Source organism: Phycodurus eques, chromosome 10 (genome assembly GCF_024500275.1).
Source record: "Phycodurus eques isolate BA_2022a chromosome 10, UOR_Pequ_1.1, whole genome shotgun sequence".
NCBI classification, from domain to species: Eukaryota; Metazoa; Chordata; class Actinopteri; order Syngnathiformes; family Syngnathidae; genus Phycodurus; species Phycodurus eques.
The window spans coordinates 28,201,207-28,227,620 of record NC_084534.1 but is presented as its reverse complement, the minus strand read 5'-3'; the positions used below and the strand labels follow the sequence as shown (position 1 = coordinate 28,227,620).

The 26,414-nt window shown below is 44.1% G+C and overlaps 3 protein-coding genes across 23 annotated transcripts in view; 2 read left to right on the top strand and 1 right to left on the bottom strand.

Moving 5' to 3' along the window:
* Positions 1 to 494: 494 nt before the first annotated feature.
* wu:fb55g09 (uncharacterized) lies at positions 495 to 1,761 on the bottom strand. Its single transcript, XM_061686822.1, has one exon. It carries the CDS (start codon positions 1,143 to 1,145, stop codon positions 588 to 590), a length of 558 nt encoding a protein of 185 aa, XP_061542806.1. The 5' UTR covers positions 1,146 to 1,761; the 3' UTR covers positions 495 to 587.
* On the top strand, positions 1,712 to 25,064 carry nisch (nischarin). Of its 10 annotated transcripts, XM_061686812.1 has the most exons (27): positions 1,712 to 1,891; positions 3,709 to 3,935; positions 5,753 to 5,836; positions 6,064 to 6,246; positions 8,093 to 8,141; positions 9,211 to 9,374; positions 9,453 to 9,548; positions 10,532 to 10,627; positions 11,533 to 11,685; positions 11,764 to 11,832; positions 12,339 to 12,524; positions 13,238 to 13,366; positions 13,503 to 13,616; positions 14,560 to 14,755; positions 15,408 to 15,502; positions 15,690 to 15,754; positions 15,827 to 16,347; positions 16,543 to 17,149; positions 17,381 to 17,565; positions 18,232 to 18,295; positions 18,775 to 18,907; positions 19,018 to 19,168; positions 20,092 to 20,211; positions 20,392 to 20,553; positions 21,426 to 21,598; positions 22,723 to 22,868; positions 22,946 to 25,063. In XM_061686812.1, exons 2-27 carry the CDS (start codon positions 3,855 to 3,857, stop codon positions 23,268 to 23,270), a joined length of 4,347 nt encoding a protein of 1,448 aa, XP_061542796.1. In that variant the 5' UTR covers positions 1,712 to 1,891; positions 3,709 to 3,854; the 3' UTR covers positions 23,271 to 25,063. The 10 variants fall into 10 exon arrangements, 9 of the variants coding, with proteins under 9 accessions (XP_061542796.1, XP_061542794.1, XP_061542800.1 ...); XM_061686810.1 differs by having other exon boundaries at positions 15,690 to 16,347; positions 22,946 to 25,064; XR_009769261.1 differs by lacking the exon at positions 22,946 to 25,063 and having other exon boundaries at positions 1,713 to 1,891; positions 20,460 to 20,553; positions 22,723 to 22,810.
* stab1 (stabilin 1) overlaps positions 23,706 to 26,414 on the top strand; it is a 55,112-nt gene continuing 52,403 nt past the window's right edge. For all 12 annotated transcript variants that reach the window (XR_009769260.1, XR_009769259.1, XM_061686802.1 and 9 more), the window contains exon 1: positions 23,706 to 23,792. The gene's annotated coding sequence lies outside the window, so the exon portion shown is untranslated. The remainder of the gene's footprint in view (positions 23,793 to 26,414) is intronic.

Sequence of the window (26,414 nt, the reverse complement as noted above, 5' to 3'; positions counted from 1 at the left end):
AGCAGTTGTATTCCGAGGTTTAAACTTTTTTTTTTTTTTTTTAAAGTGTTCAGGACCAAGATTCCTCAAAACCAATACTGTTATATTTTTGGGGCTCGAGCAAATGGTTGAGGTGTTCTGTGACTAAAGGAAGAAGGAAAAAAAAAATGCTGTCAGTGTCTGAGCACGAATACGTGGGAATCACTGTGCTGTGCTTTAAAACAATTATAAATACATGTAAAAAAAGACACTGATATGTCAAAACTGTTGACAGAGGACTACTTTTCTTCAAATGAATAATTACATTTTTTGACGAAATCGGCACAAACCTAGCAAAAAATGTGCGCCGTTAATGTCAGAAAGTAACGGAACTGTGCAAATGAAGCTCCTCGACTCACTAATTGTTATTGCTTTGGCCTGAGCACCAAAACAGCAAACAGGTGAGTTTTTCTGCAAATAATGGCAGATCGGTTGCAACAACAAAATATACCATATCAATAACGCCAAACTGCACATTTGTGTAAATTCAATTTATTACTGGGTAATTGAATGTACTGTACAAAAGACTTTGTTGACGGTCCCGATGACGTCATCGGCCCCCTGCCTGTTCAGGACGTCAGAAAGTCACAGAACTGCGCAAAGTCCCGCCGCATGAAGTTGTGGCTCTGCAAGAGGTCGTCCTCCGAGGGGAAGTACTGCATGCTGTCCTCGTGCTGGAACACCTGGTCCTGCCGCGTCCCGCTCGGCGGCTCCGGCTCCGGCTCCGGCTCCGGAGCGTCCGGCAGGGCTCCCCTGGCGTTCTCCAGGGCGCCCAGGTACGAGTCCATGTCGGTGAGCTCCGAGTCGCTGTCGGAGCAGCTCCCGCCGGTGTCGCTGCCCACGGAATCGGAGCGCATGTGCATCATCTGGTACTTCTCGTGCATGAGGAACTGGTTCGTGTTCTTGGGGGCTCGCATGCCCCGAGCCCGGTTGATGGGCCGGAGGCGCATCAGAGAAGTGCCGCTGGGCCTCTGGAGTCCTGCGTGCTTCTGCTTCTGCTTCTGCTGCTGAGGACGAGGACGCTTCTTCCGTCCTCTCGGGCAGCCGGCGGTCGTCTTGCGCTTGTCGCCGCGGACCTGCACGCCCCCTCGCCGGGCTTCCCGCCCGCACATCTCCCCGGAGAGCATGATGTTGATTTCGAGTGTCGGTGCTTCACATCCTCAACAAAGACGACTTTGTCAGTGTGTCGCCGCCCCTCCCACTCCCCCTCCCCCGCCGCGCCGGTCTACCTTTCGGCAATCCCGTCGCGTTTCTTCTTCTTGACGTCCGGCTTGGGCCGACGCATAGCCCGCTCGTCGTTGCTTCGTTTGCCCGCTTGGCCGCGAGCTTTCTCGGGCTGCGCGTCACGCCCTCCTCGGCCCTCGCTCCGCTCGTTTGTTTTTTTACACCCGAGGTGCTTTTAAAGTGAACAACTATTAGCGAGTTTTTTTTTTTTTGTCGTTATTCTTCCGTTTTGGGGGTTTGGCAGTGCACTTCCGCCTCCGACGAGCACTCAACTCAACTGTGATTCTGAGCGAGCGAAGAGGACAAATGAAAGCGATGGAATGATCCATCCGCACATTCAAAATGGCGGTGTAGCGCGCTTACTTGCGTCTCCTGTCTTCTTTAACTCTAGACTACTCCCACCGCTTCATATATGTAAAAATGTGAGGCACCAGCGACGTCATGCTGCGACGTGTCAGCGCGTTTGTACACGTTTGTTCGCGTGTTTGCGTTTACGGTGGTGAACGCGATGCCACCCGCGAACACACTCAAAATGGTTCAGTCCGTCCCTGCCACTGGATGAAACTTGATCCCATTCTGTCATTGGAGCCCCGCCCACATCCGATGATTGACACCAGCAGCAGTCGCTGGACAGTGGACACAACATTAGGTACACTCGTGCTCCGAAATAAACACTTTGTCTCATTCAAAACGACTACCGCGTTCAGTTTTGATCGACATTGTCTCATATTTATTCATCTTTGAAACTTCATTGGGCCTTCTGATGAAAAAGGCCGCAAAATGTAACAAAAAAAAAAAAAAAGTTTGCAGTTGAAATGTGTTTAAATCAAGCGGTAGGTGTATGTAAGGCTTAAACTCAAATTCAAAAGTCAATTTCCATGTGAGACTTTCAGTGTGTGTAACATTTTATGAAACCGGAATATTTTCTTTTGTAAACAAAGAAAATCATAATACCACACAAACATGTCTTACATATATGCATAATAGAAATAAAAACAACTATTTTGTTTTTATTATTACAACGAAGTTGGCTGGAACGAGTTTTGCTCCGACCGACCGACCAATCAGAGCGTGCAAACATGCGGACTGTGAGGTGCATTTGAAATGTGATTGGTTGAAGGAACAGCGACATTGCTAAGCTAGTTAGGTAGCTAGCTAGTAGTTTTGCAGGCCAAAATAACTCAAACTAATTGCACCTCCGTTTCAACAGGAATTATTTAATTTTATCGAAGACAATACATCAACTATATTGAGCGCAGTCATTCAATCACACGTAATGGACTTATGCGTTTTTTTTTTTTTTTTTTTTTTTTTTTTTTTTTCCAAACGACCAATCCGGGTCATCATAAAAAGACATTGCAGTAAAACATGCCCCAAATAATTACATCATAAGTTTAAACGTCGCCCACAGTCGGATTTTCGTTCGGGAAAGCTGAAAGATTTCCAGCGACCCCACGCGGCTGTCAAGCATATTACATCTTTGAGTAGGCCATAATTCGCATTGTTCATATCTGAATACACACGCATTTATTACGATGACGCTTACTAAACACAGTCGATAAGGTTTTGAATGAGAGGTAAGGTTTCAAATGAGGGTTTCAAGGCCACTGTTAAGGTTTCACGTTTGCGTGAACCTCAACCTTTCTTTCATTCCTCTTCCAGCCTTCTTTCATACCACCTTTGTTTCCTCCATCTCTCCATTCCTTCTCTCTTCCTCCCGTCCATCTTTCCTTCTTCCCTCCTTCCTTCCATCCCTTCATTTGACATCCTCCCTGATTTCTTCTATTTTTCCCTGTCTTCCCTTCATTCTTCCTCCTTCCCTTTCTTCCCTCCATCCTTTGTTACATCTCATACATCCTTCCTCCCTTCATATATCCTTGTTTTCTTCTTTTCATCCTTATTTCATACATCCCTTTTTTCTTCCGTCCTTTCTTCTCCCTTCTTTTCTTCCTCCCATCCTCTTTTCTTGCTTCCATTCTTTCTTTCATCCTTCATTCTTTCTTCCATCCTTCTTTCATTTATTAATACTAGCCTTGTTATCTTCCTTCCATCCTCCCTTCCTTTCTTCCTTCTCCCCACCTTCCATCCTTGTTTCCTACATTTCATACCATCCTTGTTTTTTTCCCTTCCATCCTCCCCTCCCTTCCACCATTCGTTCCTTCTTTTCATAACATCCTTCTATTCTCCCTTTCATTGACACGATAGAACTCTACTCGTCCTCGTGTGCAGAAATGTTATAAAGTTGTGGGGGAAAAAAACGTTACTAGTTAGACACAGTCTTTCTACTAGTGCACTGAATAATCTTAGTACTGAGGATAAAGAGCGTACTCGTACCTTAAACTGGATGTAAAGGATAGCGAACGAATGCTCAACGGCTTCCCATTGAAGTCTTCTTACCTGAGCGAGAAAGAGCTGCAATACAAGGAATGAGCTGCGGGGGCACTAATGCGTCATATTTGCCTCCAGCCTATCACATTGGAGCAACAGAAGAAGACAGCCGCTTGGCGTGACAACAAATTTAATGGCGGCTGACGGTGAACGCAGGGACGCCGTGAAAAGTCGCTGTAAATGACACTTTAGCCCCTGACAGAGCAGAACGCTCCGACACGACCATGGATTCTGTCCCGTTCGCGGACGAGCTCTCGGAGAGAAAAGTGTCTGTTGTCAGCTCGGAGTTGGTGGAAAACTACACGGTAAGATTGACTTCCGGCTGTTAGCCTAGCTTGTGGCCAAGCCTGCCGTCTTCCGTCGGCGAAACATTTTCCATAAACCTGTTCATGCTGGAATCATCTCGTCGTCATCAGAGCGTCGCTTTGGCCCACAGGCCGGCGAGGGCTAAACGAGATAAATGCGAATTAGCGAGCTGCCAACCATCCTTATTTTGGTGTGCGTGTCAAATTTCAAAGCTCAATTGATTTACAGGATAATTCACACAGAGCTTTTCTAGACGGTTCCAGTGATAGAAGTATCATTTTCCTGAGCCAAACATTAAGAAAGTAACGTATCCTTAAAACCGGTGAAAATGCACCAATTTATGGCCAACGTCTCAATGCAAAGACAATATGGATTGACATTTTAATTGTGACCGTTTTTGTTGTTTCAAACTTTCTTAACACTCTTAATCTTGATCATATTTTCAAAGGTTTCGCATCAGGGGAAAGCTTGCAAGACAAAGAAACAGACAACATATCCTAATGACAAACAAAAAATGTGAACAAATTTAATGTATAGAAAGCCAAGGGCCCAGATGGCACTCAAGTGACATGCGATTTAATGTGACACTCAAACATGCAAAAAACAAAACAAAAAAATGAAAGACGAGTCGAGAATGAGCAAACACTCCATAAATTGTCAAAATATGTGGTAAGGAGTATAGCACAGATAGGAGGCTTTTGCAGTTGATAAAATTAATCAAGTTAGCGACAAAAGACATGGAAAATCTGAGCCACAATGGTGGAACGCATCACAAGAAGAAACCTGACCAGCCACAGCTCCAAAAAGTACGTCAGCAAATGGACCAATTTCATATCCAATTTCAATCATGTTTGTCAGAAGCGTCACATAGAAAACAATATTACAAAGATTGACTTGTGGATTTGAAAAATGATCTTACTCACTTCGATGTTCTTGAGGTTGGTTTGTCAACTATCGATTCAAGCAATGTTGTCGTTGACCTGATTAAAACCAGGACACCTGTTCCACGTCCCCGTCAGTGCTGTAAGTCGGCGAGGTGAAAAATGCAAACGCAGCGACGCAAGTAGCGGTTCCGCCGCCACTCAGAATGCGCAGTCATCATGAGTGTGGCTCGTAGCCAGTGATGGCGAGATGAAGCATCGATACTTGTGCCGGCACATGTACGGACACTTCATTGGAAACAGTTTACTCTATGGCGCCATCAAGAGGTCAATGAAATGTACCACACTCTAGTTGCCACCTACAAAACAACACAGGATTAGAAATAGGGATGCACTTTTGTTACTTGTAGTAGTGCTTGTAATTAAATAAAGAGAATTAAAACCCCGATATCTTCCGTACTGTCTTTTGTACTGCATAGAAATAGTACAAAAATATGCCTGACACCTGCGGTGAAGTGTCGCTATAAAATTGTGAGAGAACTCTTTTAAGAAGTTAATGGCAAGCGGAAAGAAGTTGCTGGTTTTTTGTTCGAAAGCGCCTACCAGAGGGAAACAGGTGGCGTGAGTGCAAAATACGTTTGCCTGCGCTTTTCTTAGTCCTCAAGAAATGAAATCAAAAACCAAATGATGATACTTTTGGCAGTCCAAACTGTCCATTGGAGTCTGATTTTCTCTCCCCAGCCCGGACCGCGCTTTTGAAAGCCCACACACGTTCAAAGTGGCAGATACTAACTACGATGTAGCAAATGAGGATGGCGACCCAAAGCCGACAAAAATACTACGTGCACCTTACACGCACACTTTCTAACGTTATTGTTGTTTAATAATCTAGAAGTATTGGCTAGCCGCAGAGTGAGTCGTATTTGCTGTTTCAGGTGTACATCATCGAGGTGGTGGATGGGGAGCACAAGTGGACGGTGAAGCATCGCTACAGCGACTTTCACGACCTCCATGAGAAGGTAAATGCAGGAATCGCACCTCCTGAGTATTTTTCTCACGATACCAAAATTTGCACTTCGATACTATAACAGCATAAGATATTTTGATAGCAACGCTGAAACGATATCATGGCAAAACACTAAAAACATCAGGAAACAAAACATGAAACGTGCGGGTGTGAGTTGTGGTCTACGGCAGCTCCGGGCGAGTGTTCTCACTTCGTATTTGTGCGTTTTCGTCTTCCCAGTTGGTGGTGGAGAACAAAGTGGACCGGCGTCTGCTCCCGCCCAAGAAGATGCTGGGCAAGAACTCCAAGAGCCTGGTGGAGCGTCGGCAGAAGGAGCTGGAGCTCTACCTGCAGCTGCTGCTCCGCCAGTTCCCGGGAGCCACGCCTACTCCCCTCGCCGCCTTCCTATTCTTCAACCGCTACGTAAGTTTACATTGTGCATTTTAACACCATAATGTCGAACCAAACCGTATAACTGTCTTCATGAAAGTCCACTAGCTTAATGCTAGCATATAATGTGAAATGCCATAGCCGTGAGTCTGGGGGGTGTCGGCGGATGGTCCAGTTGGGGTCTTGAACCTAGGTCCCCCACGGTGGCAGGCGATGATCTGACCCATTGGGCCGCGGCTGCTCATAGACAGGCTAACAGAAATTAGCAGAGATGTAATGGTCATTATAAACCTTCAAACAACTGCTACTTTAACACACACTATTCTCGCTCCCATGGATGACAACTACAAAATGCCACTAGGTGGCACTCTTTTCAGTATGCATCTGTCAGATTGAGTAGTTTTCTTTTATTAGTTTTTTTTATACTGCAGTTTTTTTTCTTCCAGATTTCTCTGACGTTAGGAATGTTGCAAATGTTGCTTATATCGCTGCTTGTGCAGTGAATACGTATTTTTATCATCTGAAACAAACACATTCACTTGACATTACTGTGTTTTCCAACATGGCAGTCATCCAGCATCACTGGACAGTGGATGCCATTGTGTTCCAGTGTAGTAAATCTTCTCAACATGTTTTTTTTTTTTTTTTCCAATTTTGAATCTAAACCAGTAGTCCTGCTTTTCTAGTGACCGCTTCAGTGCAACAGTAGGCCAGTTGTTCCTCGAGTCCCCAAAACATCGCCATGTGACTCACGCCGAGCAACATGTGAACATCCCCGCGGGCCGTTGACGTGTGGAAACTGATTACTGCTGCAGTAGCAAGCAACAATATTGGGACTCGTTAATGCAGAGGGGTACAAGTGTTGTGCATTTATTAGTGGTGGGAAGTCAAGAAGTACAAATAGAGCGGAACCTTGGTTTTTGTGATTCATCCGTTGCAGAAACTCCGAATCATATCAAACTCAAAGTAATATATCTCATAGAAAAACAATGGAAATCCAGCCAATCCGTGCCAGACACTCGAAAATATGAAAACAAGTTTATTCTCTATTTGAAGTGTATGTTACATTTCACTTCCCTTTTATTTTTATTGAAGACGCTTGATGGCGTATACAGCTAGAAGGGGACAGAGTGGAGCCATTTTCCAACTTTGTTCTTGATTTCTATCACCTTCTTTATCAAAAAAAACTTCCTGTCGTATTGTGTGAAATACAGTAAATAATCATGAACAACAACAGGAATTGTTTATTAATTACAATAAGTAATAATATTACAGTAAAAAAGTATGTAGCACTAGTTTCACCACACTTTATTTGGCTTATTATCAGTCACACTCAAAATTATTTGGAGCTCGTTTATTGAGTTTGACTGTTAAATAAGCCACCGTGTGGCCCAAGAAAATGTGCTGAAACACTTGTTATTCTGCATGCTTTTATTGTGAAGGTCTGACTTTTGAAAGGATGTTTTTGTGTTAAACAGACGTTGCCTGAATGTTGCAGAGCAGACTGGGAGGGTTATTGCTTTGCGTTATGAATAAAAGCTTGCAATTGGGAATTTTCCTTGCTGTCTGTTGAACCCTTTCAACACAGTTTGCAAAATGCTGTGAATGAACGTGCATCAATTCCGGGAAATGATTGGCTGAGTCGAGCATTTTTTTTTTTAACCTTTATATACGAAAACAGAGCAGATGGATGAAAACTGGGACAAAACTTAGTTGAAAAAAATCATGAAAAGAAGAGTCTTCCAAAAAATGAGCTTCCACTGTGCTTTCTTACTGTACTTGAGTAGATTTTTCAGGTATCTGTACTTTATTTATTACAGAGCATGAGTACTTGTGCATTTGGTGCTATTCATTTTTTATTTTATTTTTTCTCTTTCAGGAGAGCAATGGTATCACGGCTGCGCTAGCTGAGGAGTTGTTTCATAAAGGTTTGCCTCCATTTTCCTTTAGCTTGGATCATTGGGACTGTTGCGAGGTTTCTATAGCTTCCGAGGTTTGAACCTGAACCTCAGAACTGTGAGGCAGACGTGCTAACCACTAGAATCCGAGGTCATTATTTTTCTTCTTATTTTTTTTTGAATCTAGCACAAAAAAATCAAACATTACAGATTTATCTCGATTTAATTTTAGGCTAAGATCAAAAATATGAATTTGAAAAATCTGCCACAGGACTGAGTTTGATTTCAATATTTACACTTTCCACCACATACTGCAACACATACTCTTTATAGTATTTATAAATAGTATTTATAGTATACATATACATACTCTTTTTAAGTGTTAGGTGGCTAAACGTGTTTGTCTTCCAACATGTTGGCATTTCTCTTCCTTATAATCGATGAGAAAACCCAAGTCACCGCCTAATCTTTATCTTCTTCTCAGATGCTGCGCTGATCTTAAATCGATGCAACGTTCCCATCTCCATTACAGCGATTTACAAACATGAATTTCACAGACAAGCTGGGCGAGACGCTTTTCCATGCCAGCCCGTTGAAAAACATACTTGACGAGTATATTCGTCGGTGGCAGTAAACGGTTGGCTTCCAGTTGACAACGCGAAACCCTCGCGGCAGGGAACGAGCTAACGTGCGGGTGTTGTTCAATCGCTATGCGCTTTGTTCCTCTAAACAGGACATAATTGTCCATGTTATTCTATGACCGATAGATTTTTGCACTGCTCGTTAACCAACTTCTGGATCATGCAAATATGAACAATTAAATGTTAAAGATGTAAAAATCAAACGCAGTCATGTGACCCATCTTTGAATTTCTTCTGTTTGATATGAACCTACCATTTAATTTTGATAAATCTGTTTTAATTTAGATAAATCTGAAAATTTTGAATCTGTTAGATTATAAAATAATGTCCCTTTTTTTAATTCTTGTTTGCCAATTGAAAATGGCAAAGGACGGCTGGTACACAGATTGGAAACCTAATTTTGATGAATTTGTAATTATAACGGCATCACCCAAAAAAGTGTTGGTTTGTGTTGGTAGGTGAACAGCTGCTGGCCGCCGGCGAGGTGTTCTCCCTGCGTCCGCTGCAGCTCCACGCCGTCACCCAGCAGCTGCGTCTGGCCAAGCCCACGTGCTGCAACGGCGACGCCAAGACCGACCTGGGACACATCCTGGACTTCACCTGCAGGCTGCGCTACCTCAAGGTCTACCACCCTTCGCCTGACCCCGCTTGACTCACATGTGTGTTTATTTTTTTCAAATTCTCACAAATCACGCTTCAGATCTGTGGCACCAAAGGTCCAGTAGGAAGCAGTAACATCCTCGAGGCCAATCTGCCTTTTGATCTGTCTTTCTTCAAGTCGCTGCTTCAGATTGAGGTCAACACTTTTACATTTTCACGCAAATTTGTTAAATGAAACAATAGTATGCTTTTTTTCCACAATTGAAACCAATTCCCAGCTGTCTTAACATGTTTGTAAATTGTTCTTGTCAAATATCCCAAGGATCAAGAGTTATACAATACCTTGCTAAAATGTTTTGGTGGTTGTTGTTGTGGAAATTAGCCTGTTTCGAGGTCTCATGCAATTGAGCCACTGCTCACCCCGCCCCATATATTGCTGAGGCAATGGCAACTAAGGCTTTTGTTACAACGGTAAGGGTTTCAAACGCCTTCTACTTGTGGAAGAGAGTGCTCATAAAAACTATTAAATTCTCGCGTGTAGGCAGCACTTCATACACTTAGCAGTTAGTGTGCAGATCTGTTCGTGTGGCACATGCAGCGGACACAATAAACACAGTGCCAGGCACTGAAAGGTCCCCTATTTTGTCTATTTAGACCTCCATAGAGTGACTCTCTAACATGGACTTTGGTATAAAAGTGTCAATTTCATTAAAAAAAAAAAAAAAAAACACATTGATTTTGTCATACGAGTGTCCAGAAAATTCCCCTCTGACAGCTACCTCTGTTTGAGCCAGTTTTGTAGCCGCTTTCTCCGTATTTGGACCCACTTGTGAGAGCACACGTGTTTGTTATGTCGACAGCGCTGTTACGGCAGCGCAGCGGAAAGTGGAGATCTTCGCTAGAGTGACCTAGAAAAACGTCTGGAACTCAGTAATGCGCGGAGTATTTTAATTCATGTTTCGCGTGTTTATTGAGGCACCGTAGAGAGAATATTACATCCCAAATACTTGGAAAAGTTGGTCTGGCAAAATATGTGCACCTTAATAAACGACGCCATTTGTATAAAAGATATTCAAAAGTTACTTTCCCTAATATGTCTCCTTTTAATGGTCCCACTTAATTTGTTTTGAAAATGTGGCTAGAAATGTAAGGTTTGTCTCTGTGTCTGGCTGTCCTCAGATCAGCGAGTGCGCAGCTCAGCAAATGGGAGGTTTGTCGTCTCTGAGGTCAAGCGTGGTCACGCTGAACATCCGCCACTCCACCGACAGCATGATGGTACACTTTTACATCGGCATTTGAGGTTTAAAATGGACAGATGGGCCAGGTCGTTCATGGATGAGGTTAAAAAAAAAAAAAAAAGTCAAGTTGTTCATTTTAGTAATAAAATATTGATCTTGTTTTTAATGATTTGTAATTAACGTTACTATAAACAACCGATTTTGTAATAAAATATGTTTCAAAATTCTGTTTGTAACGTTGTTTCCTTCACCAATAGCTTTGTATTTTATTATTTATGCTAAATTAGCCAATGAAAAAAATGATTAGTAAATACAATTTAATGATTCTAATTTAGGAAAACTTAACTAAATTATTGCAATAAATACAATTATTTTAGCAATCCATCCATCCATTTTCTGAGCCGGTTCTCCTCACTCGGGTCCCGGGCGTGCTGGAGCCTATCCCAGCTGTCATCGGGCAGGAGGCGGGGTACACCCTGAACTGGTTGCCAGCCAATCGCAGGGCACATAGGAACAAACAACCATTCGCACTCACAGTCACGCCCACGGGCAATTTAGAGTCTCCGATGAATGCATGTTTTTGGGATGTGGGAGGAGACCGGAGTGCCCGGAGAAAAGCCACGCAGGCACGGGGAGAACATGCAAACTCCACACAGGCGGGGCCGGGGATTGAACCCGGGTCCTCAGAACTGTGAGGCTGACGCTCTAACCAGTCGCTCACCGTGCCGCTATTTTTGTTTTTGTTTTTTATTTGACTATGAACAATAAACTAATCAATTATTTATTGACAAATGTTATTCTAAAAATGAATAAATACATTTTCATCAACTAGTTTCAGTGGTTTAAAAAAAAAGCTAAATGAATGGACCAAATCTCTTGTTCTGCTACATTTCATACTCCCATAATGTATGATACGTCCTCATACTTGGACTGTTCTCCCAGCTCATCCTCGTCCCGGAAGCCAGCGAGTTCCCTCAGTGGGAAGCCGAGGGCTCGGACTCCGGATTTCCCGTGACCGCCGTGGTGCCGGTGTGGCGAAACCTGACCACGTTGGACATGAGCCACAACGGCATCGGCGCCATCGACGGCTCAGTGGTGAGACGCGGCCGCCGTACGCCATCACTGTGTGGGTTTTCTTTCCTCTGATGTTCTTCAATATGTCACCGCATGTAGAAGCTGATCCGGAAGGTGGAGTTTCTCGATCTGAGCCACAACCAGCTTTCCTCGGTGGAAAACCTTCAGGTACGTATCAGCTCTTCGAATGTCGCATTTTTGAATCGCATTTAATGCTAGCATGTAATTTGAAACGACATAGACGGGTAACGGAAATGAGCATAGATGTTATGGTAACTGTAAACCTTCAAAGAACTGCAACTTGAGCACGGGGAGCAGCAACACATACAAAGAGAGCATCCAACAATATTACTCACTGGCATATATTCTCTCTGCTCTGTGGGAACAACGCACATTAAAATGGCAAAACGTGGTACTGTATGACATTGAAGGGGCATCCCTCTTCAATGTCTTGCACTTGATTACGCTGCTTCTCTTTCAGTAGAGCTCAGTGCTGCCCGCCATGAAGTGGTACTACACTGAAGGCGCACAACTCTAAAATTCAAACTTTGCCGTGTACTACTGTAAAAGCCCATAGGAAAGCCCCATGGCTCACTAAGACCTGATGGCTAAGGAACAGAACTATCACAACAGACTTGTACTCCGACTGACTCTCGTTCCTTCGGGTTTTGCAGCACCTGTACAATCTGGTCCACGTGGATTTGTCCTACAACAAGATTTGCGTCCTGGAGGCGGCTCACACGCGCCTGGGCAACATCAAGACGCTCGGCCTGGCCGGCAACCAGCTGGAGCGACTCACGGGCCTCGGCAAGCTCTACTCCCTGGTCCACCTGGACCTCAGCCACAACCAGCTGGCCCAGGTAAGCCCCATTGCGCAGGGACATTTAATGGTTAACTGTTCAATGTGCGAACCAAATCAGCAGCACCTACCAAAGCATGTATAGAGTCTGTCAGATTTAAGTGCGGAGCACATGTTGTAAAGGAGTTCCCTCACGCTGTACAGCGGTGCCTTGAGATACGAGTGCCCTGACTTACAAGTGTTTTTTGAGATGCGAGCTCCTGTTTGCTGGCAGTGAACTCAACTCACTTCACATGAAAGCAATTTGGCAGATAGTGAGCAATTATTTCCCCCAAAAAATTCTTGTCACTCCCAGTTGAGGTTTACTGTCAAAATTAACATAAAACAAACAGAATTACACATTGTGTATTGCTTAGCCTTTAAGTCCACTAGCTCAATGCTAATACTAATACATAATGGGAAAAGCCATCGAGAGCTGAACGACACTAGCATCAATGCTGTGGCATTTATAAACCTTGAAACAACTTATATTTGAACACAAATGGTAGCAGCACATCCAGACATGCATACTCACAGGTATATTCTTTAGCCCCTGTGGAAAACCCCCCCGGCTAATATTATTGCGGTGGTGACGGTCTTCTGTGTGACATCATTGAATCTACATGTAATATGTTTATGTATTATACTGGCCCCTGGTGGCGAAGGCGGGCAAACCAGAAGGAGCGGCACAAGTCGATTATGTTTGTGAAGAAGAGTTTTTGTGCGCATTGGCAGTTGGAGGAGATCAAAAACATCGGCTCGCTGCCGTGCCTGGAGAAACTCAACCTGTCCTCCAACCCCATGTGCATCATCCCCGACTACAGAACCAAAGTCCTGGCCCAGTTTGGAGACCGAGCAGCGGAGGTAACGCAACCGCCTCGTCTTAGTACTACGTGACCGCCAACACAATGCTGTGTGTATGTGTGTGTGTGTGTATTTGCTTCGAATCACTCTCACGTGTGTGTGTGTGTGTGTGTGTGCGCGCGCGTGTGTGTGTCAGGTGTGTTTGGATGGTCAGCTGACCACAGAAAAGGAGTTGGACACGGTGGAAGTGTTGAAAGCCATTCAGAAAGCCAAAGAAGTCAAAGACCGCATGAGCAGCAGCGACAAGAAGGTAACGTTTGCTATACAGCAGTTAAATAAAAAAAATATATATATATTATTTTTAAAATCTGTGATTCCCAACCATCTGACTGTGAGAGATGATAGGGTGTGTCGCAGGAAATTATCTAATTTTACTCAATCAGTCAATAATCAATAATGTATCTTTGTTTGTCTAAGCCAGTGACATAAACTGCAGCGGCAAGAAGAACATTTAAAAGCTCTTCCACTCGATGGCAGAAGGTAGCCTTCTCTGCCTTTTCTTTGTGCTGTCAATTACGCTGTACTTTATCTACCATCTGTGGAGCTCAGTGCTGCCCAGCATGTTGTGGCACAATGCGGTACTGCATGGAAGACCTGCAACTCTAAATCCAGACTTGCCTGTACAGCATACAGAACTGTAAAAGCTCATTAATAAAAATGATCGCCTCAAAATCAGTCACATAACAAAGCTTTCTGTACTTGTAAGTGCTTTTACAGTAGTGCTGTGACTTTCAAGTGTCCCAACCTTCAACGTCAAAAATTTGCAGTGGCGGCAAACTCCACAACATCCGGCCCCCCATCAGTGTTGAAAGTACTGGTAGCTGTTGTGTTTTGTGCTCACATTTTTTTCTGCAGGTATTTTGCCAATTATTTTTTTTCTAAGCACGGGTCCTAAGAAAATAATTTAAAAAAAAAAAAAAAAAAAGTGTTGAGAAGAAGAAGTGAGGGATCATAGGAAAAAATGAGCGAGTTGCGTAGAACTTGCCCGATATGTACTAGACCATACCGAAGCAGAAGCCATTTCCACCGAATAAGAACAAGAGTATCTCGTCGAGCCTTTTACACTGGCTGGGATTTTGCCGATGCAGCGGTTCTTGGGGTTGCACAGAAAGGACAAAATGTCTGCGTTTCTGCTTGATGATTTGGATGGCGGCTGCCCTCTGAAGGCTTCCTCCTCTCTGTCCTCTCGTCAGATCAGTGAGGAGACCGGGCTGTCTGCCGCTGCACCTCCTCGCCACTCTCCTCTTTCCTCCTCCCTCTCTTCCTCAGCCCCCTCCTCTTCCTCTTGCTGCGCCTCCGTTGTCGCCCCTCATTCTCTCACCCCCTGCCCCTCCTCCTCCGCGCCCTCCTCTTCCTGTCAGGCCCGGCAGGCTTCCTGCGCCAGCCAAGGTAATCACGTGTGTGTCAGGCTGTGCATGGCTGAGGGATGGTGGTGTCGGCTTGAAATTGTTCCCTTTCTAGGTCGCTACTATTTGCACGCGAAATCCATTTGGAAATTCAGCCCCTGAAGCCGGTTTCACTCGGCATCATAACATTTTGTAGGCACGTCCATCATGAGGAAACGCACAGAAACATCTCAAGACGCCACATTCTAAAACACACAGGAAGTCTGCCAGTTTGGTTGCAAGCGGCCATTTTAGGGTCATTTTGGACGTTAATAGACGGATCCTTCAAAGTTGTCCAAGAGAGATTTCTTTTTATTTAGACCCCAAAGCCTGTTTCTCTTACAAGCATGAAATTTGGTGGGTCTGCCATTTGTACTTGAAGTGGCCATTTTACACCCCCCCCCTGTTTTTTTTTGTCAAAATGTGACTCCCCTAGAGATTTTGTTCAATTGCTACTGAATTTGAACCACATATACTACAGTAGATATGACTAAATTTCAGAAAATGTAACTTTGTGTCCTTGTGTGTACTGAAGTTCCTGCCCTGAAGAGATTTATAAGCGCCCCCTACTGACACAATTTATCTGATGACTTTTTTACAACAAAAGTGACTTAAGTCAATTAAGTCCGCTGACGTTCTCGTGTTTACTTTTGAAGAAATGACCAGCCGAGAAGAAGCCGCCGTTCCGCCTATTGGACTACCTTTCGCAACTTCCTCCACTGCACGCCTCGTTCCTGCTGACACCATCCAGGTCAGACACCCCACCTGTTACAATGACAGGCAATGCATTGGTTAGTTGGAGTAGATGCACGCTGTAAATGGTCTGCAAAGAAGGAATTGTGTGACTGAAAACTACATGGAATTAAAGCTTGTGGAGTGTAACAGCGCTTCTGTTATTTTAAGTAAATGCAGATTATTATTGGGATGTTTGTGTGCAGGTTCGAGACCCTGCTGTCCATCTGTCTGAACGTGAAAACAGCGCCCCTGCGAGCACAACTCCCTGGTCGGCAGCTAAAGCTAATCAAGCTCCCTTTTCCCCTTTCATGGAAAAACGTCAATTCTGTTGCTCTTGCAGTTGCCGGCGCTCCTCTTCCAGTCTGCCTGACGCTACCTGCTCCAGCTGCAGCGCCACCTGGTGTCCTCTGCTGGCTCCTCACCTCCTCTCCCTCACCTCCAGCAACCAGCTCTTCACGGGCCTGCTATGCGAGCACCTCCACGCTGCTCTAAAGGAGCGACGCGAAAGGAAGTTGGAAGCTGACAAAAAGGAGCAGGAGGAGGAAGGGTGCACATCTCGAGAGGTTTCATCCCACATAGAGGGCACTGAAGTGGGCTGTCTGGTCTCCAGGGACGGCTACTTTGAGATGGGACTAGATGATTCTGTTCAGGACTCGTCGCTCGCTCCTCTTCCTGCTGGAAACGCTGTTCCTTCCTCGGACCTGTGCGATGAGGAGGGGCCGGAAGAGAACGTCAACAATGTGCTTTGGTGCTATTGTGTCAAGGTGGACGAGGAGCAGGTGGCGCAGAGGGTTGTGTGCGTGGTGCTGATGGACAGTCTTTTGTGCTTGCTACGCTTATCAGACGACAATCTTGATGCGGGTAAATAAAGGAACGTTTTCTATTGTTTCATGGAGTGCGGTTCTGTTTGTGGGTTAAATTAGCATATAACTAATGTTAGCAACCAATAACTGTGGTACCGTTGGTTAACGGACTGAGGTTTCCCTGGCAGGCTTCGATAACTTTGGTATCACTAGTTCAACCCTTCCATAGGCCCTCTTCTGTGTGTGTTCGCAGACAAAGACCGCAGTCCATCCGCAGAGGTCGTTCTGTCCGGCCTTGAGGTGGACCTTCTGCTGCCTTTCTCCCAGCTGCTGCTCTCTCCGCACGCTGAGCTTCCTGCTTCCTGTCTGGGCTTCGGGCTCCAGAACGGCACCGCCCGCTATTACCTCTTCTCAGAAGCCAAGGAGCTCCAGAGAACCGGGGCCGAGTTGAAAAGACTGATGCAGGTCACAGAGGTCGCAGAGACTCTTCAGATCCTTCCCCGCTCCCTCCTGAACTCCTGGGAGCTGGAGGAGTGTCAGGGTGCCCAGGGAGGCTACCTAACCCTCCTCCTGCCCTCCTTTCCCTCCTCCACCTCACACCAACTCCTTTCGGACAATTTACCCAACATGGAGGAGCTCTTGTCTCTCCTCTTCCTCACCCACCGACACCTCTGGGTGCTAAAGATGGAGATCAGAGATCTCGCCGAGAGAGAGAGGAGTGGCACCGGCCTTCTTCGGGACTGGTGCAGGCTGGTCCGCGTAGGCCTCGGCTCGGTGGTCCTTCACCCCAACCAGAAATCTCCAAAGGCTGGGAAGACGACTGTTGGAAAATCCTGCCTGCACCCTAAACACCACCACAGGTAAAAGGCGTTTGCCACCATCTTGGTGGTAAAGAACTTAAAACTGAGAGGTTTATAAAGCACCCTACAGCTAGCATGTACACAATCAGGAACCAACGGTATATAAATGACTGCATTCAGTGGTTCAATTATTCAAAACAAACAAACCACATTCACATGAGTTTCATCAATCGAATAAGCTAGCGAATGAGCGGGGTTTCAGAGTTTTTGTACCGGTGGTGTCGTACCCAGGTTGAACCACACAGTGGAGCTGCTGCTGGGTGGAGGGAGACAGCTGCTGCTCTTCCCGCTGGCCCAGGACAAGAGCTCTTTCTTGGGGGAGCTGAGCCGGCGGAGAGTGGCCCTGGAGGGGCTGAAGACGGTGGCGCTGCCTCTCCCGTGCAGATGCTGGCCGCACCAAGAAGAAGCCACAAAAGGTGACAACAACCCATCTTTCAGACTGACAACAGTAATTTGGCAGTGTTTGAGTGTTTTTCTGAAGGGACAAAATGTATGAGCTGCGTAACACAAACCTTAACCCTGCCCACCGAGCATTTACATTATTAGTAGTCCTGTAATGTTCATTGAATTAATTTAGCCCCGTTCTCTTAAAATCGGTTACCTAAAATGCATTTATTTTGTATTTTTTATTTTATTAATTGTTTAGTTGTTGATCTATTGTAAATCCAGATTTTGATAAAAAAATCGTACTTTGAGCATTTTTCATTTTAAAGATGTTAATGAATTATAATGTCATTATAAATGAGACTAAGACTTAATTGAATTGAATGAAATAAAATGAATTGTTATTAAGATAAAGTGTTTTAGCTTCACATTTTGACTATTGTCACTGATGCTGTATGGTGCACTTGCCTGACTTGGGTGCAGGCAAATTGGGTTCCTGTCCCACTCGGTGACGGTGTGAATGGTTGTCAGTCTTTCTTTACGTGTGCCCCGAGCCCCCCGTGACCATGGCCAGGATGAGCGGTGTCGAAAATGGATGCATAGAGTTTGACTGTTATTTTTTTTCAATCTAATGATACCTTTGTTCACAGAAGTTTGCCCACCCTTGCTTTAGATTGACACCTCCTTTGGTTCGTCAGGTCACAATAGAAATGCTGACCAGTGCTGTTGTACCAGTAGCAGAAGATCCCATAGCACCAGCAGGTAAGCCGCCGCGTTCACTTCTGCTCAATTTACCACTTGAGTCGTACCTTGACGTAAAAGGTTTGTCAAGTTGCGAGCGAACTTCAGATACGTCGCCGCTCAAGTGAAGTGAAAATAAGAAAGGCTCCAAAGAAGGTACTGAAATGCCCTCGCATGTGGGCAAGGAGAGCCGCGGTCGTCGATGTTTATTGAACGGGACAGACAGTCAAATGCAAAATGAAGACAGGAGGATGGAGCAGAAGCTCACACTGAAAATAACTGTGGGGTAAACCTTCATCTTATTTGAGTTTTTTTTGTTTTTGTTTTCTATTTTACAAAACAGTGCTATTGTTCTTTCTTAAAAGCACGTAACAAAAACATTTTGGGGCGGCTGGAACGGATTAACGGTATTTCAGTCAAATCAATTTGACGTGCTCAGAATTAAGAATTAAACCCCACTCTCGCATGGTCTTCCTTTTGTTATCCGCCTTTTGTCGCAGCTCGTCTCGTCTCCGACTGGAAGAGAACCAGCCATCCCCCCACCTCGCCCCGGGTCTCTCCCCAGGGCTGAAGTTCCTGGCTGGGCTTGATGGGGAGCAGCTGCTAACATGCTTCCACAGACATATTGCGCCGGTTAGGACGCTCACTTTGGGCTGCCATTAGACGCTCTCAATGAAGATGACTCAAGTCAGTTTTTTTTATTTTAATTATTTTATTTTATTTATTTATTTATTTTTTTTAAGTCTGAGGTGGAGGAGTTGCGACAGATCTTGTGGCTGTCTGCGGTGCTCTACACTGCGCCAGAGGCAGAATTGGCCTGCTGCCTCTTGCTCTCCACCGACGCCGTCTACTTCTTGTTGGAAGATTCTGCCGCCGCACGCCAATGCCTCCCAGGTAGGAATGCCCAGCCAAGTGAAACGCAGTAAAAGCACCTCGTTCATCTACAGCAGCGACCTCAACCGGAATGCGCGTTGCAGGAAATGATCCAATTGCACCTTACTGGTCCGCAAGTTAATATTTATGGACTACAAATAATGTTTTCTTTGCCAGCGATGTATAGGGACAGCCAGAACCATTAAATCCTTTTCAGACAGATGGCACAAGGTACAATTAACACAAGGTATCCACCTGTTACTATTCAGACGACACAATAATAGCTGTGTGTTCAACTCAGTGAGTACAGTTACAATGTGCTATGAAGATGAGATCATCTTTATTTCAGTGTATGCCGTTCTTGTAACATTTTTGTCTGGTGGGTGTGCCGTCGAGAGTTTTCTGATGTCAAATATGCGCCTTGTCTCGGCTTCCCAAGCTCTAATTTGTACATCCACACATACAGGGCTATCTCAATAAATAAGAATATTGTAGAAAATTTCTTTTTTGAAGTAGTTGAAAAAGGAGCACTAAATATGGAGATTTATTTCACACACTGAAAAAAAAAACAACTTTTCAGAATGGCAGTTCCTACCTAATTTAGATAATCATTTTGGTTATCAAATTTTCTAATTTCTTATGATGGTGAATTTTGGGTTTCTGTTAGCTATAAGCAATACAATCATCAAAATTACAAAAAATAAAACCATGAAATGTACCAATTTGTTTGTTTGTTGCACTTTTTAATTGAACTGCTGAAATTCTGTTTTCCTTGATATTCCAATTCATTGAGATGCTCTTGTATGCTGTGGTTTAAAACCATCCAAAGATTGACCCCAGAAATATAAATACTGGAGTTCAACACCCCCAACCTTGGTTTGATTGGGAAAATGCTCTTGAGTGCCATAGCCATGAATAGCTTGTATGTCTTGCTCCTGTGTCAGAAACGGACGTGAGCACTTCTCCAGACCCAAACGTGTGGCTTTGCTGCTGCCTGACCATCAGACTCGCCGATCTGCTCTCTGTCAACGTGGGATTGTTCGATCAATACTTCCGGCTTGTAGGTCGGTCTCCGGCGTCCTGGTGACTGCACTTCGGGTCTGTTTTACTGACGTAGCTCCCCAAAAGAAGGCGCTACATTGCGAGTTCACGCAAACAGATATTGCACGCTTTTGGTAACACGTGTAAAAGTGGTGAGAGCCTCAAGTTTTTTTTTTAAAATAAATTCCATTTTGGCTCTGCAGGCCGCTCGGCCGAACACATCGTGTGTTGCCTGAGCAGGGACAGTTATGGCACGGGGGTCTTCCTGCAGGAGCTGATGTCCGCGCTCAGTCTTCAGCAGAAGATTCCTGTTCCGGAGCCCTCGGAGCAGGACTTCTACTCGCAGTTTGCCAACACCAGCACAGGTGACACGCAGTTCTGACGCCCAATCGGTATGCCGTCTCCTCCATGATTTATTATCTTAATTGGTGCTTGCATCCAGATAAACAATTTCTTCTCATTCCAGGTAATAAAATGCAATGTCTGATATTAGCAAATCTGATACAAATTGACAGGGAAATATGCTATGAACGCTGAATTTTCCATCATCTTTACAAAGGCGCAATCTGGATCAAACATGGATTCAATGTTTCTATTGTTTAACAAAAAAACAAAAATCTAATTTCTCACAATGAATGTTTTTACCACAAAAATAGAGGTTCAACAATTATTCAATTAATTGACAATGATCAAATTAATCAGCTATTTTGATAATCGATTAATCATTGAGAGACCTTGTTTAACTTAAAATTTGTCCAACTCCACAGTATATATATTCCGATGTATGATGTGCTCCATGAAAGCAGACTCACCATCTTTGGGTTTAATCAAATTCAGACATTTGCAAACATCTGCATTTACTTTCGAAACAATGATCAACATTTTCCTATTTTCTGATGTGCTGCGGACAGAACTAGTAACTGACTCATAATCAGTTGGTTTGTCAATTTGAAATGTGCTGTTTTTGAAGAAAGATTAAAAAATCTGATTCATCGGAAAATTAATCGACAGATTAATCGATTATTGAAATAATCGTTAGTTACAGCCCGACATAAAAAAAATTAATTGGTGTAAAAAAAAAAAAAAAAAAAAATGTCATTCAGTTGAAATTAAAACTGTGATTGCACAAAAATATCACAAGATTTGTCTGTGCCATCTGAGTTTGAATTGGAATGTTCCCCGTAACGCTTCATGTTAATGAATGCGAACACATTTCTTGCATTTCCGCTCCCTACAGGCAAGATGCAGAACTACGAGCTGGTCCACAGCAGCAGGGTGAAGTTCGTCTATCCAAGCGAGGAGGAGATGGGCGACCTGACCTTCATCGTGGCTGAGAGGAAGACGCCCGCCAGTGCTTCACCCTCGTCGTCGCGTTCATTCAACGTGCTGCTGTATCTGCTGGTGTTTCAGGTGTGTCCTCCTCGCCTTCCCATCCCGAAACCATTGAATCGGGGGGGTTCAAACTACTACCTGGGGCCAATCTGCGGCCCGCCCTCCTTTTTTTTTTTTAGCAGCAGTTTGCAGCTTCAAGCCGTTTATAGCTACTGCCAGCTGAAGTTTACTAACTAAACATTAAACAAAGAGCACACTGTCTATTTAAAACAACCACATAGCTTAACCCTAAATTCTGCTAGCCTCAGGCTAACACAAAATGAGAAACGCCATAACTGACAAATAACGAACGCATCTGTGGTTGTGTTGAAATCCTTTGCGCAACAGATATTTGAGCAAAAATGGTGGAGCAACATGTAGACAGAGAACAATACTCACAGGCCAGTTCTTTATCCTGTGCGAAGAACCACTAATATTTGTGCGGCTTACCGAGGACTGACCGGCTTCAATTATATCCGTATGTCCTTATGATACGCCCCCCGGTGGCCAATGTGTGAACACCAGAAGGAACGGCACAATGGCCATTGAATTGAGTATTATATTTTATGATATCATTTACAATATTGTGAGTGCCATTTTTTCGTTCAAAACATTGCAACGCGTTTTATTATTTTGGGGGGGAGGCTTTAATGGATTACTGGCATTTCCATTCATTTCTATGGGGGGGAAATGATTCGAGATTATATCACAAGGTACCACTGTAATATATACAGTGGACCTTTGGCTATTCACGGGGGATAGGGACCGGGTCAGACCACAAATAGCGAAAATCTGCCAATAATTGATGGCCATAGTAATTGCATTGGGGGAGAAACATTTTTTGTTTTTTGTTTTTTTAAAAAAACATTTTTTTTCTTTTTTAACCAAAAAGTTTTCAGGATTGTTGTTGTTGATTGTTCTCCCCCCCCCCCCAAAAAAAACGAATTGAAAACACGGCAGGGGCGCGGGGAAATCAGCGGCTAGGTGAATCCGCAGGCGCCGTACCGTGAGTATGCGGGGGTCCACTGTAATGTCAAAGTGGTCCTGGACCTTTATTTCTTCTTTTTGTTTTTTTCTCAATGCGGCCATCAGAGAAAATAGTTTGGACACCCTAGCTTTAGATCCTCACAGAGATAAGTCTGAGCGAGTTTTCTGATTAACAGGTTCAGATTGCCGACGGGCAGGCCTCTGACAGATCTCCCGTCCTTCAGCCCCGCACGTTGATTCTGACCAGCACGGACGTCTTCCTGTTGGACGAAGACTACGTCAGCTATCCTCTTCCGGACTTCGCCAAGGAGCCGCCGTCCAGGTGTGGTCCCGTACTCCTTGCCTTATTTCCCGCTTCTGTCTGTCATCGAGCGTCGATCGGTTGCCGTCCTCTCGCAGGGAACGTTACCGGCTGCGCGAAGCCCGGCGGATCCGCGACTTGGACCGCGTTCTGCTCGGCTACCAGACGTACCCCCAGGCCTTGACGCTGGTGTTCGACGACTTGCCGGGCCCGGACCTGCTGTGCCGCCTCACCTTGGACCACTTTGGCGCGGAGGGCGAAGAGGCTCCCCCGCCTCCGCCTCGGTGCGGGCGGGCCGAGGGCGAGGTGCAGTGGTGCGTCTTCGTGCCGGGAGCCGACAGCCGCGAGAGACTCATCTCCCTGCTGGCTCGCCAGTGGGAGGCGCTGTGCAGCCGAGAGCTTCCCGTGGAGCTCACCGGCTGATCGGAGTGCGAAGAACGACTGCAAAGGGAACGGCGCCACCTCGAGGCGGAGGCTTAGAAAGGAGCCGACCGCTGCGGACGGCACTGAGAGGGGAGGCTGTTGCCGGGGAGATTAGGGGCTGGGAATCTGTAGCCCCTTTCACATGACTGCCTTCACAGAAAATTGGCTCATTCATGATGTTAAAAAAAGCATTATTCTACAAACAGTGTTTTTTTGTTGTTGTTTTGCCGATAAAAATGTTCTGCCAGGTTGGTTAAAGTCTTAGGTTCGCTTCGCATCGCATCAGGCACTATTAAGAATTGCACCCTGTGAGCCCCAATCAACTTTTCCATACATTTTCTACCTTTTTATTTTGTCGTCCACGTCCTGTTTGCTGCCTCACACTTGCTTTGTCTTTCAGTGAGAGGGAGAGAAAGTTCTAGAAGGGAAATGTTGCACAACTCATCAAATGGACACTGTGGGAGGAAAAAAAATGGCGTGCTGTCACTTTTAAGACCTTGCTTCCACCACTTGGACCTTTCGGTGAGTGAAAGACTCCCAGACGAGCACAATTCAGTGCACTTAGATTCACTGCTCACAATATTCCTAACTTTTTTGTGAGTAGTGTGTAATTGTATATAGGCTACATGTGTTCATGAAGTGAGAGAGACAGAGACCTTCAGCGGGGGGGGGGGGGCTCTCCACGCGACTTGATTTTAATCCTTTATCATCGGGAACATTTTATTATTTGCGCTGAATGCTGTTGTTCAGACAGAAAATGGACAGGTTGCAGAAAGCTGACCAGTTTACATTTGAACCAAGTTGTAACCAAAAACAAACAAAAAAAGACTTTTATACTGTGGAATAGTTAGGCTTCCAACCACTATATGCACAAACACAAAAACACCCACTAAGCGTTTTAGTTCTTTGCACTTTTGGAGAGTTCCTGGACAAAATAAAGAAGCTTTTTATTGGTGTAATGATAGGCACTGGCCACATTATTAGATACACACTCATGAAATCTGCCTTTATGACGACAGTAAGGCTTACTTTTAATTAGTACTCCAAGCGAGACCCCTGAGAATGACTGTACCTAATGAAGTGTCCAGTGGTTGTTGATGGTCTGGATTCTTATTTCTTATTTACAACATGAATGTATATTGTTTATTATTATCATTGGGTCTGTTTTAAATATATATTTGTTGCGGTTATTATTTTTGTTTGACATTTAACCAGTTGGTCCTGTGTCCCTTGTTCAAGGAGAATACAAATGTATTAAAGTAAAAAATCGTCAAAACCTCGTGGTGATTGTCATCATCTTTACTGCTCGTTTACAGGCAAATTTAGTCGTTGAAAACAATTATTTAACAAGAAAATCTAAAAAATTGGGCTCCAGCATGAATTTGTAAAACTTAATATTACAAGATTGTAGTCATAGAACTTTAAGGAAAATGTCAGGATTTTTTTTCAAGAATAAAAAAAATCTTTATATTAGGAGAGACGATAGTTCTTGGAGGAAAAAATATATAATATGAATATGAAGTAGGATTCATTGGAGAAAAATAATCATAGTGGTGTATTTTGTTGCTCTGAAAATTATATTAAAATGTATTTATTTAATAATAGATTAAATTCAGTTATTCGAGGAAGGAAAAATTCGAGAAGAAAATTCACAATGTTACCAGAGTGGAGTCAGTTTTTCCTGGAAAAAAGTTTTTTTGATTGGATTGGCTGGCGACCAGTACAGGCTGTACCCCGCCTCTCGCCCGGAGATAGCTGGGATTGGCTCCAGCACGCCCGCGACCCGCGTGAGGAGAAGCGGAACGGAAGATGAATGAATGTATTTTCTAATTCTCAAGATATCTGAGGGAAAAAAAGTTTTTTCAGGTATAAAGCAAATACAATAAACCATCAATTACGGTGTTTTCTGTTTTGAAATGCTGAATTGTCTTTGTCCTGAGACAAAAAACATCCCGGGGGGGGGGGGGGGAATAATAAAGAAGTTCCCATCAGCACCGCCGCCGCGATCTTGATGACTGTGCAGCGCGGCCACCTTTTCACTCTTTCGACTTTCTCTCGCTTCCTTTCGGCCTGGCTCCGTTTCCGCTTTGATGGACACCCGCTATACTGTACGGGAAGTGTCCGCTCAGCAAAACGTCAGCTCATCGCCGCATTTGGTCCACTAGATGAGACGGCCAATAGGAAAAAAAGACTTTCATGTGCTCCGTGTGGATTCTTTTGCTTTGAGAGGATGTGCACTGGTTAGATACAGCTAACTTTATTTGGTGGGCTTGTGTCCTAGCATCCTCGACCCCTTGTGGACTTGTGTCCTTGTCTACTTTTGGCCTAGTGGACTTGTGTGCTAGGGGTTGTGCTACTGTTAGTGATCACAAGCACTTTTTTTTCCTCATTGAGAATTCAGAAAATTGTGTCTGAAAATCTTTTTTTGTTTTGAAAAAAATTAGGAAAACGTTCTAGTACCTATTTTTGTTGTTTTTTGTTTTGAGACAAAACTTCAGAATATTCCGAGGTTAAAGTCAGTTCTTCAAGGATAACAAAAAGGTACATTACGACTTATTCTTTTCAGAAAGTTACAAGGGTTTTGTAATGAGACTAAAGCCAATATTTTTAAATATTTTGTTTTAGTTTTCTCAACTTAAATATCAGACATTTCTGAATATTCCGTCAGGTTTTTTGAGTGGAATTTCTTTCAGTAACAAAATTGTTACCAGATTATAGTTCTCTTCTAAAATGAAAATAGTTGCATTTTCATGACTCATTGGGGAAGGAAATTCTGAATGAGATGAAAGTCAGTTGTTTGAGGATAGAGAATAAAGTACCTTTTCCCACATTTCTGAAGTTGTATTTTTCCAGTTGGAAATTTTGAGTATTACGAGATTAACGTCGTAGCTTTCAGAGAAAAATAAATCAAATTTGTTTTCCTGTTTTCGTTTGACTTTAATCCTGTACAATTTGTTTTCTCTAAATAACACCTTTAAATATCAATGGAAGCGTCCGCCCCCTTCGAATCCGAATGGTTCAGCCCGTTTGTTCGTTGTCCTCCATGTCCCAGGCTGCCGTCCGCTAATGATGACATTATGATTATTATAATTTCGTTTATAAACCACTAGTTGTACTTTGTCTCGCGCTCTACCGGAGAATCTG

Bases quoted from the DNA above. Each gene is read 5' to 3' on its own strand.
- nisch (XM_061686810.1), top strand. From the start codon at position 3,855: ATGGATTCTGTCCCGTTCGCGGACGAGCTCTCGGAGAGAAAAGTGTCT. The intron at 16,348-16,542 runs GTAAATAAAGGA...GTGTGTTCGCAG, and splicing joins AGACGACAATCTTGATGCGG to ACAAAGACCGCAGTCCATCC. The intron at 17,150-17,380 runs GTAAAAGGCGTT...TGTCGTACCCAG, and splicing joins CACCCTAAACACCACCACAG to GTTGAACCACACAGTGGAGC.
- wu:fb55g09 (XM_061686822.1), bottom strand. From the start codon at position 1,145: ATGCTCTCCGGGGAGATGTGCGGGCGGGAAGCCCGGCGAGGGGGCGTG.